Here is a 14,309-nt window from a genome sequence, read left to right as displayed (position 1 = left end):
ATTCTATGTTCTATGTAACACTTTTGAGGTAAGATTGAACAAAATGGTTCAAAAGCTTTCTTTCTACCTTTAAAATGTGTCCAATAAGGTTGCTGACATGAGTTAATTTTGGGCTTGACCTCTTAAAGGCTTGGGTGGGCAAGGTGGGCACTCAACCCATGTCCACCATGCAAAGTGGATGTGACACAGACAAAAATGCATCAGACGTCCACCGGGCTTTGCTTTGCGCACAGCGCCAGGCGCCAGCCATTAACACAAAATAAATGCTCCACGACGTAAAAGTGACAGCGTCTCATTCATACTGACACGGGCTAAATTACACATAAAACCACTGATAACATCATCATTAAATATTGATTCTAAGGAAGGCGGAGACCAAAACACACACATATCCACGCACACGCGTTAGAAAGCCCTCCATGCAGATTCAGCAGAGGGCTGGGAGTTGCGAGAGGTGACGAAAGGTAAAAAGGAAGTGGAGAAGGTGAAGGGGGGGTAGAGGCTTGGGGGAGCGAGGATGGGGAGGGGGAGGCAGTGAGATTAAAGTCTGAGGCTGTGAGCAGATGTGAGCATTGATGATGATGGATGGGGCTTGTTGAGATGCAGACTTGTTAGCATGAGAGGCCCTCGCAGCCTCCTCACGGTCTCCCATGTGCCACCATGTGCATTTGTTTAATTTTATTTATTTGGGGGGGGGGGGGGTATTTGAAAACAGTTACATGTAACAATTCTTCATGAAAATGAAGAGAAGCAATGAGACGGTTCTGTCTGTCCGTCCAACTGCCCGACACAAAAAAATACATCATAATATTCACAATTGATATCGCCTTGTAGCCGTGAGCCTGGTTTTATAATAGAGGGCTTTACCGTAATGTTTTTTTTTCCCCTTTAAATGGGACATATTATGGAAAATTGACTTGTTAATTGCTTGTATACAAATACCGCTGTTTGGTCTCTGGAGTGCCTGCCCACACATCAAGTGTGAAATTAAACACCTAAGTAAATTTATCTGCCTAGTTCTGAAAATTAGTTTGTGAGCGAGCAGCACTTTTGCCTCACTGTTCCATATCAGTGGAGCTAATTAACATAATAACCCCCCCCCCCCCCACACACACACACACGCATATTGCAAGTCTTTCTGCCTATGTCTTATCTGGCGAGGAGATCAAGAGGCACTTAAAGTGACATCCGGAAACCAGTTTGTGGTGTGTACACTTGCCATGAACACATGAACTGCTGCCTCCATGAGGTAAAATTCTTTTATTCCATTTACATTTTGAATTTTCATCACCTGCCAACCCCCACCCCTTACTACTTAGCACAGATGAGTCCATAACTTTTAACTTGAGGGAAAGAAATGCAAAAAAAAAAGGGTGCCTCTATGCAAATATTAAGTCTGGGATTATTATTATTTTTGGGTGCATTTAGTGGAAAACTATCCTGTATCAAAGCCCGTGTCACCCAGTTACAGAATAAACAAGTGCATCCCTGCACATACACCGGCAGCAGGTGGTGTGTAAATGTAGGTGTGTGTGAATGGGTCATGCTGAGTGGTAACCTGCTCTCCACTCTAACCACATAAAAGGTGCAGGACAGAAACATGCGGGTAATTGATTGCTAATTACTCCTTTTGTTGTTGTGATGTATTGTCCTGACACAGCTTTGCCCGGTCGGGGCTGTCTATTCACTCTCGCTCAACCTCTCTGCCGTCACACTCACAAAAATAAGCACAGCAAATTCCTAATGAGACACAGCAAGGAGACCCCATGCGGCAGCTTATTAGGATTCAATGTGCTTGATGCAGACGGTATTCCACACTCACGCTCAAGGGACACAACATTAGGTACACGATCACATATAGAAGACCTTTGCACTTTTTAATCCTGGGATGGGCAAACATTTGTGCCACATTTGATTTTTAAAGCGGGCACGTGACGGGGTCATCTCTAGATGAGGTCTAACAAACAAATAGTTTAATTACACTTTGTCCACAGAGGTTGAAAAAGTAACAAGCCTAGTTTATATTTGTTGTGATTGTGTTTGTTATTGGTTACGTTCCATCATGGAGTTGCAGCTGTGTGCACAATCAGATGCTTCAGAGGCAGGGTAGCACACAACAATGGTTGAACAAATGTAATAAACGCAGCAACATTTCCTGCAAACCCTCAACCCCCTCCCTCCGGCTGAAGCGGTGTCATATGAGCGTTATGTTATGCTAAATCTGCCCACAGTGTGCTCTTCACGGGCATGGCCCACCACATCCAGTGGGGCTCTGCAGATGACCTGCGTGGTACTGCCTGCCTGCCCGCCTGGGCTGCACACCGACAGATGCGGAATCGCATTAACCAAACGCTGCAATTAGTCTCACTCGTTCGCAGGTTAATGAGTTTGTGGAAACGCGCGACCCTTTCCTCATTAGGTGATTTCTCATGCACTGATGAGTGGGAGAGAGGGAGAGAAAGAGGGAGACAGACAGACAGGCAGGCAGGCAGCAAGAGCGACAGAAGTATGAATTGATGGAGCTACTGATATAAAGATAGCTATAGGGAAGACATACCACGTAGTTTGGGACGCATGTTGTACGCAAGTCTCAAAATAAGCGGTTTTGCATCATATTTCAAATGTTTTATTTTCAGCCTGACTTTGAAGAGCAAAACTGAGAATTGACCACCAAAAGAGGTGGTCAAGGGAAACTCTGTGCCATTTCGGCTGACTACTGGTACGCCTAAATGTTGCTAAGTTGCTTTCAAGTCAGTAATCTTCACCTCCGTGATGGAAAATAAGCTACATTTCCATACTCACGAAGAGATGACGAGAAAAGACAGAGAAGCCAGGCTAAAGGCTAAGCTAATCTCAAATTGAAATGGCTGCTGTACTTAACACTGGAATTAAGAGCTTGCCCTGCTATAAAAGGAAAAAAAAAAGTATGGTTTGTTGTGTTTTCTGGTTCGTCTGCAAAAGCAAAAAAAAAACCAGAACCAATATTCAAACAGCCAATATTTGGTCCCCGGGCAACCCACTCTATGAACTGAGCCATGGCCGCCCACAGCATCAGTGGATAGAACGTGTTGCCTAGTGACCAAAAAGTCTAGCTGATTGAATTGTAGCCATTTTGTTTTGCCTTTGCTGGTGACATAAATAAATAAATGAATAAATGAATAAATAGTATTGCTCCAGATTGTATTGACGATTAAAATCGACATTCACCACAAGAGCCAAATAGTTTATTATGGAGTTTAATACCTTAGAATAATTTGGTTCTTATTTGGTGCTGTATGGAACAATACTGCACGGTTGGTTCCATCCGTACTAAATAGTACCCAAATACAGTTCTTTTGTACGCTAACCCTAACGCCCACACTCTATAAAAATAGTCTGAGTAAAATAAAATGAAATAAATCTACCTTCACAAGCTCAGTTATGGACATAGTAGTTGAGGTATTCATTGAACAATATGATTGATTATTATGGTTTGAGATTGACAGTGTTAATGGGTCCATAATGTGAGCTGTCAGTATCACCAATGTGTAAACTACAATAAATAAAAAACGTCACTTAATACCTCTTAAGGAGAGATTGTGCGGGTGTTCTAATAAAGTGATTTCATCTAAAGCTGATTCTCAAAATTGGAGCTCACTGATGCACGACTACTAACAAAGCTCACGCCATACAAGTCAACATTAGATTGTAGAGATGAGCTCCAATGAATCAAATTCAATAGAGACATTTGGACATTCTTTAAAAGTACTTTTATTCGTTGCTTTTTTTTAGTTGGTACAAACCTGTCAATGTGATGCATTTCGATGTAAGATCAAACATTTAATAAGAAATGTGTCAAGTAATATAGCACATACAATAAGTTAAAACATGTCACACAAGAATGTATTTTTTTGTTGTTGTTATCTACACAAAAACACCCTAAAACAGAGTTTAGGTCTAGACTGAAAGATCACTGTATAGTATAAGTGAGCGCATGTGCAGTGTCCCCCTTGCGTAAAATCCCCACGCATGCACAATGCATGCCTGCAGCTGCAGCGGGCCCACGCACAGGCGGTTACCCCCAAAACAAAACAACCCAATGTATATTTAATAATTTACCGTTTGACATAACACAAGTTCACTTGAACACAACATTACAAGTGCTGCGAGAGGCACTCGGGGGGGGAGACGACAATTGTTTGGACCTCCGGAGAATCGTTACAGTGGGATTCAGCTTTTCTTCTTTTAAGTGAATGTCAGGAGCCCACGCGTGGCTCATGCGTAGGTTTCGTTCCTTGCGTCCGAGGGAGTGAAGACTTCAGCGTTGTAATGATGATGGGGGGGGGGGGGGGGGGGGGCTGCGTGGTTTGGCCTTTGTACAAGTCACTAAGTGAAGCTCATGGACACTGTGTGCTCGAGCGCCTTGCGCCGAAGGGATGCAATGCTGGTCCCTCTCCACATGTCACTGTCCGGGGAGCTACATAGCTGCGGGGAGCCCGATACGTTCGTGGGTCCGGAGAGCGACGCCGACATGCCGGGGAAAGGCGACTGGTAGAGGTGCGACTGCAGGCCGGAGCCGTTGGACGAGAGGCCGTTGGACAGCCCCATGGAGTTGGGTGGCGGCCCGTGGCCCAGGCTGCACTGCGACAGCGATTGCGCCATACCCGGCGGCTGGCGGCCCAGAGCCGGGGGCAGCTGCAGCTGCGACACGCCCGGCATGCCCGTGGCCCAGCGCGAGTCGTTGGCGTGGAACGAGCACAGGCTGTTCTCCATGGCGGCCGCCGAGAACTGCGGCAAGCCCGGCGTGGGCAGCAGCGTGCCCGGGGCGCGGAACACGTTGGTGGTCTTCTTCCTTTTCTTCCACTTGGCGCGCCGGTTCTGGAACCACACCTGCGGGTCCAACGGACAGCGAGCCGTCACACCGGGACGCGGCTACATGAAACCCATTACTGCCTCATTTCAACACCGCAATATATTTATTTAGGTTGTGACGACTGGCGATCTCGGAATGAATGCGTGCGGTCGGGGAAAAAAACTGCAAAGGGTCACAGTTTTTCCTATCTTGGCAACTAACCGTTAAATGTTTAAGCATTATTATTATTATTATTATTATTATTATTATTATTATTATTATTATTATTATTATTATTATTATTATTATTATTATTATTATTATTATTATTATTATAAGCATTTTCGTTTATGTCGAATGGCAGTGAATCATCATGAAAAACATATCGGCAGAAATGGCAAAAGCATTTTTTTTCTTTTTTTAAATTCCCTATTTCTTTTCTAGAACTGTCTCAATATCTAGTGCAAAATATGCCGCAGTGTTTGCCTCGAGGAAATAAATAGCCAAATGATACGGTGCATGTTAATACAACACAAAAATACAGTCTGTCATTAAAAAGTATACGAGTGAAAGAAATACATTTTAGAGCAACACTCACGGGGATGGCAGCAATTTGAATACTATCACATGCGTGCATACGTAATTGCTGAAATAAAATATTTTACTTTCAACCATTTGGCTGTAATTGCTATGTTTTTCTATGAATTACTGTCATGCAATACACAGAATATACAATTCTTGTGAATTGAATCGTAAAGAATAAATATGTCAACCGTGGGAAAATAAATAGGCAGCCACGTTCATATTATGAGGCGACTAATGTCACACTAAAGTCATCAGTATAATTACATCGAGGCCTTTTCTCATTTATCGGTCATTTGGCGACAGTACAAATTCATTTCACACACCAGAAAAAATATATGTTGGTGACCTTGAGACGAAATAAACCCTATCGGTATTTTTAAGCAACGGAACCGTTAAAAAGAAAATATACATTTGCCACTCATTTAAAAAAAAAAAATTATGAAAGCATTAGAAAGGTAATGTTTTGTGCTTTTGTTACGGGTGGCTTAAAATGTCACGCCCCGTTTCGATTTTCTAAAACCAAACAATAGATACAATATCAACATAACACGTTTTGCAGTGCCCAATTTACGCGCTGTAACCCAAAACACGGGTGCATGCTCTCGTAAAGATTTCATCACGCTCGGTTGTGATTAACTCGCTCTCATTCCACGCAGCCACGCGTGACGCACCAGCCGAGGCTATTACACGAGCACAGGAGAAAGCAAATGCAATCTCTCATCCCCTTCAAAAAAAGAGAAGTTATTCTTCTCGAGTCCCATTAAGAGCGCGTTGATGGAATATTTGAGGACGACCACGTGACTAATACCAATTGATCGGCTTCTTTTTTTTTTTTGCTTTCCTGGGATTATTTGCATGCACCCGCCCCAGGTTGCCGCTGAATAACACCTTTGCAGTTATAATAAATACGCCTAAAAAGTGTTTGATAATGTCGATTTTGTTGCAAATAAAAATTACGCTTATAGAAATAAACATGATTGGGAACTTTCATTTCTTATTTATATTTTAGAATTTATTTTTATAATATATATAATGCTATGTTAATGCTAAAGAGTCGGGGGAAATCCGTTCTCGGGTGGGACACTTGTGATTTTATAACCTGAGAATTTGTGACATACTACTGACAAAAATACTGGAATTTTTGGAGGACATTGTGATAAATCATTGTTTTGTTGCGATGTTTTGATGATTGATTTACATCGAATTAAAAAAAATAAATGTGTTTTGCCTGATTGCTTCTGTTTTCGAACCTTATGAGCGCAACTGATTCAAATGATATTTTTTGAAGAAAAAAATATACTTGGAATAATAGGTAACCACAAAAATAATCAGCCGAACTAATATTAGCTTACATTTTTTATTTAATCTTTTGATTCAATTATTGGTTAATTTCTTTTTTAAGACGCGAATGTTTGCGTTTAAACATTTCAATTACACGATTCACTATATTCTATTTTAGCGTCCAATATATTTTCCCACAAGTACACATGCAGTGTTTTCAATATTAGGCTTTTTGCTTCAGCACTATGGACAGCGACTCGACCCGAACTCGCTATTTTAAGGCTGCGTCTAAACATTTTTAGTTATTATTTTGTCCTGCACGAAAAACTAATTTTGCCACGCCGTGATTCCAACTAGCTTCAGGTTTATTTAATAAAAATCAAAGTATCCCGATCGTGTAAATCACAATAGATAGAAAAACAAGATGATGGAATTTGACGTCAAAACCGAATATTTAACAATATTGCGAAACAGTTAAGCTTACACGGGGGCTTTGCAACGATGCTGTTAGTTTTTAATTCTTCCATTCCTGCATCGTTTCAAAGGCTCACCTGGACTCTGGACTCGGTGAGACCGATCCTGAGGGCCAGTTCCTCCCTCATGAAGATGTCCGGGTAGTGAGTCTTGGCGAAGCTGCGCTCCAGTTCGTTGAGCTGCGCCGGCGTGAAGCGGGTTCGGTGCCGTTTCTGTTTTTGCTGACTGGACTGCCCGCCCGAGCTCTGCTGGGGCTGCTGCTGCTGCTGTTGTTGCTGCTGCTGCTTCTCCGGCTCTTTCCCGTTCACCGGCATACCGGCCGAGTTGGATCCCACGGTGGTGATGTCTTCACCGGGCAAGAGAGTGGCTCCCTCCACGGAGTCCGAACCGGGGGCCATGTCTCCCGGATGACCCTGGTCCGGCACCCCGCCGCCCAGCCGACACTTGAGAGCTTCTCGGTGTCCGAGTAACTCTGCAGCATCTTTCATCCCTGAGAAGAATAAAGAGAATGTAAATGTACTTAAAAAATAATGAAAAACCAAACACTAATGAAAAAAAAATGCCCAAAAATAAATTAACTTAATTTAGCTGAGGGTCTTAATCACATTTATGCTGTCAAATGATTCCCAATTCCACAAAAACACGTAATTAAATACACACTCAATTGACCACAACACACACAGACGCGCGCGCACACACAAAGTGAAATAAATAAGAAGTTCGTCTTACAGTGGAGTTTAGCTCCCGGGTTTAGAGCCGAGAACTCACCGAGCCGAGCATCCAGGAGGTCGGCGTGAGAGAGCATCGCGTAGCGCTCCAGGGCGAAAAGAGGTCCGGGCAAAACGCTCCGACTAACTTTGGGGGCAATTTAAGGGGCATAGATGTTGTAAATGAAGGAAAATTCGGTTTGTGCTTAAAAAAAGGAGGTCTCTTGCATTATAATGGCCCTTAGAAGGGCTGGGAGGCGCTTATTAGTGCAGAGAAGCCGTCAGCTTCCTCAAATGAGAACCAATCAGAGGCAAGGATTGGACCCAACCAACACCCTCAAGCACCCAGACCCCCACCCACCCCAAGTTCTATATGTGTGTAAGTGTAGGTGTGTGTGTTCTAAAGCCACGCACGCGCCCAGAGCCAAGGCGTGCACGCGTAAAAAAAGCACTACAATTCAATTCTGCCATACCATCCTCTGATTTATTAGCTTTTTCATGCTCAAATTATTCAACGTTAAAACGTCTTAATGTATTTGTTTAATCTGCTCGTGGGATGCGGGACACCTGCTTGCTAAACGAATGCACGCGTGAGATGTCTTGACAAAAAAAAAAAAAGAATTGAATTAATTTGCAAACAAAATATGGCGAATATGCGTCCATCTATACGTCGTGCAACGTTAATAACAAATAGCAATCCATGATATGAATTCGAAACTCAAGTGAATGTAAATGAGCACAAACAAAAACAAATATGCGTCCCGGTCCCGGCTGGCAGGTGATTTGTGGAGACAAATGGAGGAAATAAATAAATAAAGTGAGTACAGATGGATCGCAGCTCCGCTTAGTGATCGGTCCGCTTTAACATCCCATCGACTTTTCATCAAGGCGTTGGCAATTAGAGCCATTTAGGCCCGCTTTGCTTGGAACTAAATCAGACGTGCAGGAGCCCTAAACGCTTGCCCCCGTCTTGCAAGGGGGCGTCCATAAGTAGGACCGTTACACAATTAAAAAGAGGGGACAAGCATTGATCTGCAACTCGTCTACGCAACTTGCTATGGCTGCAAGGCGCAATGGGGATTTGTATTTTTTTTTTTGTCGGGGGCAGATGTTCGGGTTGAGTCCGGAGAATGGGGCAGCACAGGCCGGGACTTGACAAAGGAGGCGTCCGAGCGAGGAGTTGTTTCTCTGGTTCTCTCTCCCTATAGCTCGAACCTCCACATGGTGCTCGTCTTTGTGCTCAATCTGTCAGGATGCAGAGAAGGAGCGCAGCGTGAAAAACACAAGCAAATGGACCGGTACGTGCATGTGATGAAGAGGGATCCCGATCTTCATCATCATCATCATCATGAGGGGCTGTAAATTCAGTGATGCAAGAGGAGGAAAGGCACTGTGATTCCTTTTTTTTTCTTTCTTTTTTTAATTATTATTTTGAGAAGGTTCTGGAAGGGGTTCGAAGATCACTAAAACACATCTAAATCTGGTACGGTCAGAGATCATAATTGTCATTTTTTTGCTGTCTATAGGAATTTTGTCCAATTAAAATACATAACTATAATGCATGCTAAAAATGCTGAATGAGATTGTAATATCAATATAAATTGGCTTTAAAAAGTTTTGTTTACGTCTCATAAGAAAAAAATAACGTCAACAATGCAAAAAAAATGCTAAATGACTTGCAGCGTAATTCGAACAATGCCATAAGCCTATTACACATTGACTTTGCAAAAGGATATTTGTATTGAATAAATCTACATCATTTTCTACTCCAAAAAACTATAGCAACGACAACAAATCATTTTAAAGCATGTCCCATTATAATTATTATCGCAAACTAATGAATGAATCTATAAAGACAACATTTTAAGGGTGACATCAATTTAATAATTGTACGTAGTGCTTTCATAAGGTACTGGGTTCCACAATTTTTACCAACTTCTTCCACATTTTTAATATCATTAGATTAATAATAATAATGATAATGATGACGATGATAATAATAATAATAATAATAATAATAATAATAATAATAATAATAATAATAATAATTGATCGAAGCGATAAATCACATGTTAGTTTAACTCAAAATGACCAGAAACAACAACTGCAACTGACAGAAATTCCGGAGACAAAATATTCAAACAATAATATTTCAGAATAATATATCGAGTGTAATGGTGCATATTTGGGGCATTTGTGTGAGAAATCCGGTACAAAAATTGCTGTTTGTTGCTGGCGGAGAAAGCAAAGTAATCAGTAATCTCTTGTGCTGTTGGCGCCTCCGACTCTGCCTTTATTGGCGTAATAAGAGCGAGACACTTGCGCAGGCTCGATGTCTCACTCAGCCTCCCTAACTGGACCACATCAATCTTTCTCCCTTGCAGTGGAAGCACTCGCGTGCAATCCACGCGGGTTAATGCGGCGCATCTGAGTGCACGCGGGGCTGTTTACACGCCAAGAGACACATTTGGAATGAAAATACACTCAAAAAAATAAAACAAAACAAATGCAATTTTGTTGAGCAATAAGATCAAGTTTTCCTGAATGTGCGCCATTTTTTTTTTTTTTTTTATCTCATCAAACTGCGTAAATCCACTGCGCAAGAGTCCTTTGTGGAAAAAGACGCTATATAGTATTTAGATTGCATTAGGTCCAACACTTTTGAGGCACAAACAATCACTCGCTTAAGGGGGGGAAATCGATGTTCCATCTACAGAAACGGTTGAAATGGCATTTGAGCGTGTGTGCAGGTGATTTGATGGCGGTCCAACGAGTACATCCGACCCCCCCACTCCTCATGACAGGCTTCCCTCTCCGGCCACCCAGCTTGGCTGCAGCACGGCGTGCATCCCGAGCCCCAATTAGGCCCGCCGCCCCGCGCCTGCTCCCCGGTACTGCGTGATCTCTTGCACATGGCGGTAATCACAGGCTCCAAATAAAATAATCAGCAAAGAAGAGCCATTTCCTTAATGATGAAGAGGAGGAGTGTGTCACGCAGATGATGCTGGTGGTGGCATCGCGCGTGCATGTGCGCTGGAGGGGGGGGTCAATAAAATAGCCACAAGGCACTCAAGGGTGGCGGCTGGCATTGTGGAGTGATTAGGACACAACATTAGGTACACAATCACCTATATTTACCCCACGTTATTAATACATTATATTGATTGGTGCTGTATATAATACTCAATTAATCAGTAATCCAATAAATCAATCAATGTTTTGGGAAAAACGACTGCAATTTCTGTGGTCATGCATAGAATCAGATGAAATATATGACGTGTTTAAATAATAAGATTTAAGTTAACATATAGACAAACAATTTGGAAAACAATGACCAGCAATTTTCTGACCAGGAACTGAATCGTAACAACAAATTTAGAGCCAAAATGGTTTTTAGCATCCCAATTCGTATTTTTGATTATGCTGATTTAAAACATGTCTTTCCTTTTGAACTAGCACATCAGGCTTTTTGAGATGTTTTCATTTGATATTTTTTTTAGTTTGACTTGTTTAAATTCATAGATTGTAATTTATAGCTATGACATTTCAGGAAAAATAATCCACCTGCTTCTGGACCTTACCCTTGAATATATAAATATTAAATAGGTCGATGACTAGATTAAATATTATTGTTATTATACTTTATCATGATGAGTGCAAGAAAAATCATCTTGTATTTCTGATTAAAAAAAATTCTTGACCAGAATTTGTATTGCCCATTTACTGCACTGTCAATTTGAAGTAATGTTCTGAAGAGATGGAAATAGATTTTTTTTCTAAAATATCATTCATAGATTAATTGACAAAATAATTGATTATTAAAATAATAATTAGGTACAGTTGATGTTTGTTTGTACGGTATATCGCAAATGTAAAAAGTCTACACACCCCTGTTTAAATGCCAAGGTTTTGTAATCTCAAAAAACACACCATAATTGTGACCAATTCCCTGGACAATTTATTTTATTTATTTTTATGATGATTATCCTTTGAAAGGAAAAGAAAAATAAGTGAAATCATGAGTGTGCAACTGAGAATGTGCCATGTGATCAGATTAAACCAATTACATTCAAACTCATGTTAAGTGAAAAGCACCACACAATAACCACCATTTCAACTACCTCTGATTAACCACAAATAAAATTCATATGTTCTGGAAGGCTATTCCTGACTTAATCGATTTTTTTTCTTTCGAGCTGGAATCTGACTTTTTTTTTTTTTTTATTATTCCAACCAAAGAAAAACAGTACAACTCCTAAGCAGTGTTGTCTTTGCATCAAACATACATTTTTAGAATTATGGTTTTAAAAAAAGTCTGAAGAGCCGAAAACAAAATTTTCCGTACACTCATGTGGAACCTTTCAGTAGTAGAGTAGTATTTCGACCAAAATTCAAGAAATATGGAATGTAAATGCTGTACAGGAGAAAATTTGGAGACTGCTGTCGGTGTAACTCATTTTATTTCCAATGAGAGAATCATTTTTTTTTCTCACATATTCCCTCTTCAGAAAACTCACATAATTTCTACTCTATTCATCTCAAACTATATCAAAATATAACCAGCGCTAGATGAGCTACATAGCTTAGTGTCTTTAATTGGATTTGGCTAATCAATTGAATGACTCATCACTGTGCTTTAGGTCAAAAACAGACATTAAAAAAAAGAGGAGTGAAAATGTTAACCTTCTATTCGATTCTCCTTGGGAATGCCATAAATATTCATGGAAACATCAGGAGAAAAATATCAACATTTGATTTCCCACTTGACTCTGTGGCAACCGTTTTGCACGTCTCATCCGCACTGTGAAAATCGAAATAACAAGCAACTGCATTCATTCATCAAAACTCAGGATCATTCCCGGAATATAGATGCATAGTTTATTAGTATAAGAGACGCTCTTGCCACCGTAGCTCTAAATGTCACATTTACTTCATTAAAATGTACAGTAAATGACTTGGATCTGCTTCTGTTTTTTTGAAAAGTACACAATTTCAAAGTATTCACCCTTAAAAGGCCAAGAGCCACGCATCCCATGTGAATATATGTTGACAGCTTGTTAGCAAGCATCCACAGAAGCTCAGTGACGCAATCACGATTCCTCATTGTGTTTGAATGCGCTTTTTCCTCAATTCCAATTCCATCCTAAAATAATGCGAATTAATTACATTTGAAAAAGAAGCTAAATATTTGAGTGAATGGGGGTCAAAGAATTAACTATGATGCTGGAATATAGTGTGTTTACATGCCATTGGTTGACTTTCCCTCCAGTTCTGCACCGGTTATTAGAATATGCTCTTCCTTAAGAGCTTCTCATTAGCGGGCTCCATTACAGTGGCTCCATCATTAGGAAGCTGTGATGCATCATTTGAGGTAATGAGTGCCTTACATTACAGGTGCCAGTGAGTTGTGGAGACGCCAAGATGTTTGGGGTTACTGTATAAGGAAAAGGGAGGGATGCCAAACAGCCCCAATGATCTTCTGGCATCTGCAGCTATTTCAATTTATTTAAATCGATTTTTTGGTGTAATTTGTTACAAGTCAGCATAATTGTGCATTGTGAAACCAATGAAATGTAGCGATCCAGAGACGTCCGGCAAATCAAGGGCATTTTCTCTTATGTGCCGCCAGTGCCATAGACAATTTGGTGTAGACTAAAATTTAGACCAGGTGGAAGCTGGCAGGTCTAATTATTTTGAATTCATTTAAATTTGTAAGACTTGGGAACCATACTCCAGTCAAAAATGGTGTTGGGCACTTTAATTCTTTACATTCTATTAATTACGTGAGAACTCTATTTTTATAAAGTATACCATATCCAAAAAACACAAGTCCATGGAACGGAATAATGTCATTTCTAATCATTTCAATGGGCAAAGAGGATTTGAGAGCCACACGTGTTTTGAGTAACAACTCAAAGTGTGGTCAGGAATGAAACTCCTATCTCAAGGCAGCACAGTACAGTGGAACGATATTAGTGCAGCGTGAGATTGACTCTGCATCCCATTTGTTGTCGACTGTGACAAGGTGTGTTTGTTCTAGTGGCAAACATGGCAGATAGAAGGGGAGGACTTGGGTCAGCAGTGTCTCTGAGTGGCTTGAAATTAGAAACATGTGCTGGCAATTATCAAAGCGCGGCAAAGCCACGTCATGCAATTGAATGGCTCAGCAAATGAAAGGATAAATGGGATCACTCTCTTTGACCTTGCTCGTCGCCACTTGCCCAACTTCGTCCACCCCCTGATACTTCTCAGGGTACGGCATGCACGCGCACACACACACACACACACACACAGACAGACACACACGCACCATGTCTCCTTGAAAGCTAAATTTGTGACATAATAGGGAAGGCTGCTGCAGCATCCTGGCGTTTTGGGTGGAGCCCGTGTTTCCGTTTACACGCTCTCCCGTCCGTCCATCCATTCTCTTT

General features: G+C 41.2%; 1 protein-coding gene across 2 annotated transcripts; it reads right to left on the bottom strand.

Moving 5' to 3' along the window:
- Positions 1-4,365: 4,365 nt before the first annotated feature.
- LOC133149668 (homeobox protein orthopedia B-like) lies at positions 4,366-8,178 on the bottom strand. Of its 2 annotated transcripts, none has more exons than XM_061271912.1 (3): positions 7,901-8,178; positions 7,249-7,661; positions 4,366-4,869 (listed from the first exon to the last, which is right to left on the bottom strand). In XM_061271912.1, the coding sequence occupies exons 1-3, from the start codon at positions 7,974-7,976 to the stop codon at positions 4,366-4,368; spliced, it is 993 nt and encodes a 330-aa protein (XP_061127896.1). In that variant the 5' UTR covers positions 7,977-8,178. The 2 variants fall into 2 exon arrangements, with proteins under 2 accessions (XP_061127896.1, XP_061127897.1); XM_061271913.1 differs by having other exon boundaries at positions 7,940-7,976.
- Positions 8,179-14,309: the final 6,131 nt, after the last annotated feature.

This window comes from Syngnathus typhle, unplaced genomic scaffold (genome assembly GCF_033458585.1).
Source record: "Syngnathus typhle isolate RoL2023-S1 ecotype Sweden unplaced genomic scaffold, RoL_Styp_1.0 HiC_scaffold_423, whole genome shotgun sequence".
In the NCBI taxonomy this organism is placed as follows: Eukaryota; Metazoa; Chordata; class Actinopteri; order Syngnathiformes; family Syngnathidae; genus Syngnathus; species Syngnathus typhle.
This window is presented reverse-complemented; position numbering and strand designations above follow the sequence as displayed.

Coding starts and splice junctions, on each gene's coding strand:
- LOC133149668 (XM_061271912.1), bottom strand. CDS start 7,976: ATGCTCTCTCACGCCGACCTCCTGGATGCTCGGCTCGGTGAGTTCTCG. Junction 7,662..7,900: donor CCCGGGAGCTAAACTCCACT/GTAAGACGAACT, acceptor TATTCTTCTCAG/GGATGAAAGATGCTGCAGAG. Junction 4,870..7,248: donor TCACCGAGTCCAGAGTCCAG/GTGAGCCTTTGA, acceptor TTGGACCCGCAG/GTGTGGTTCCAGAACCGGCG.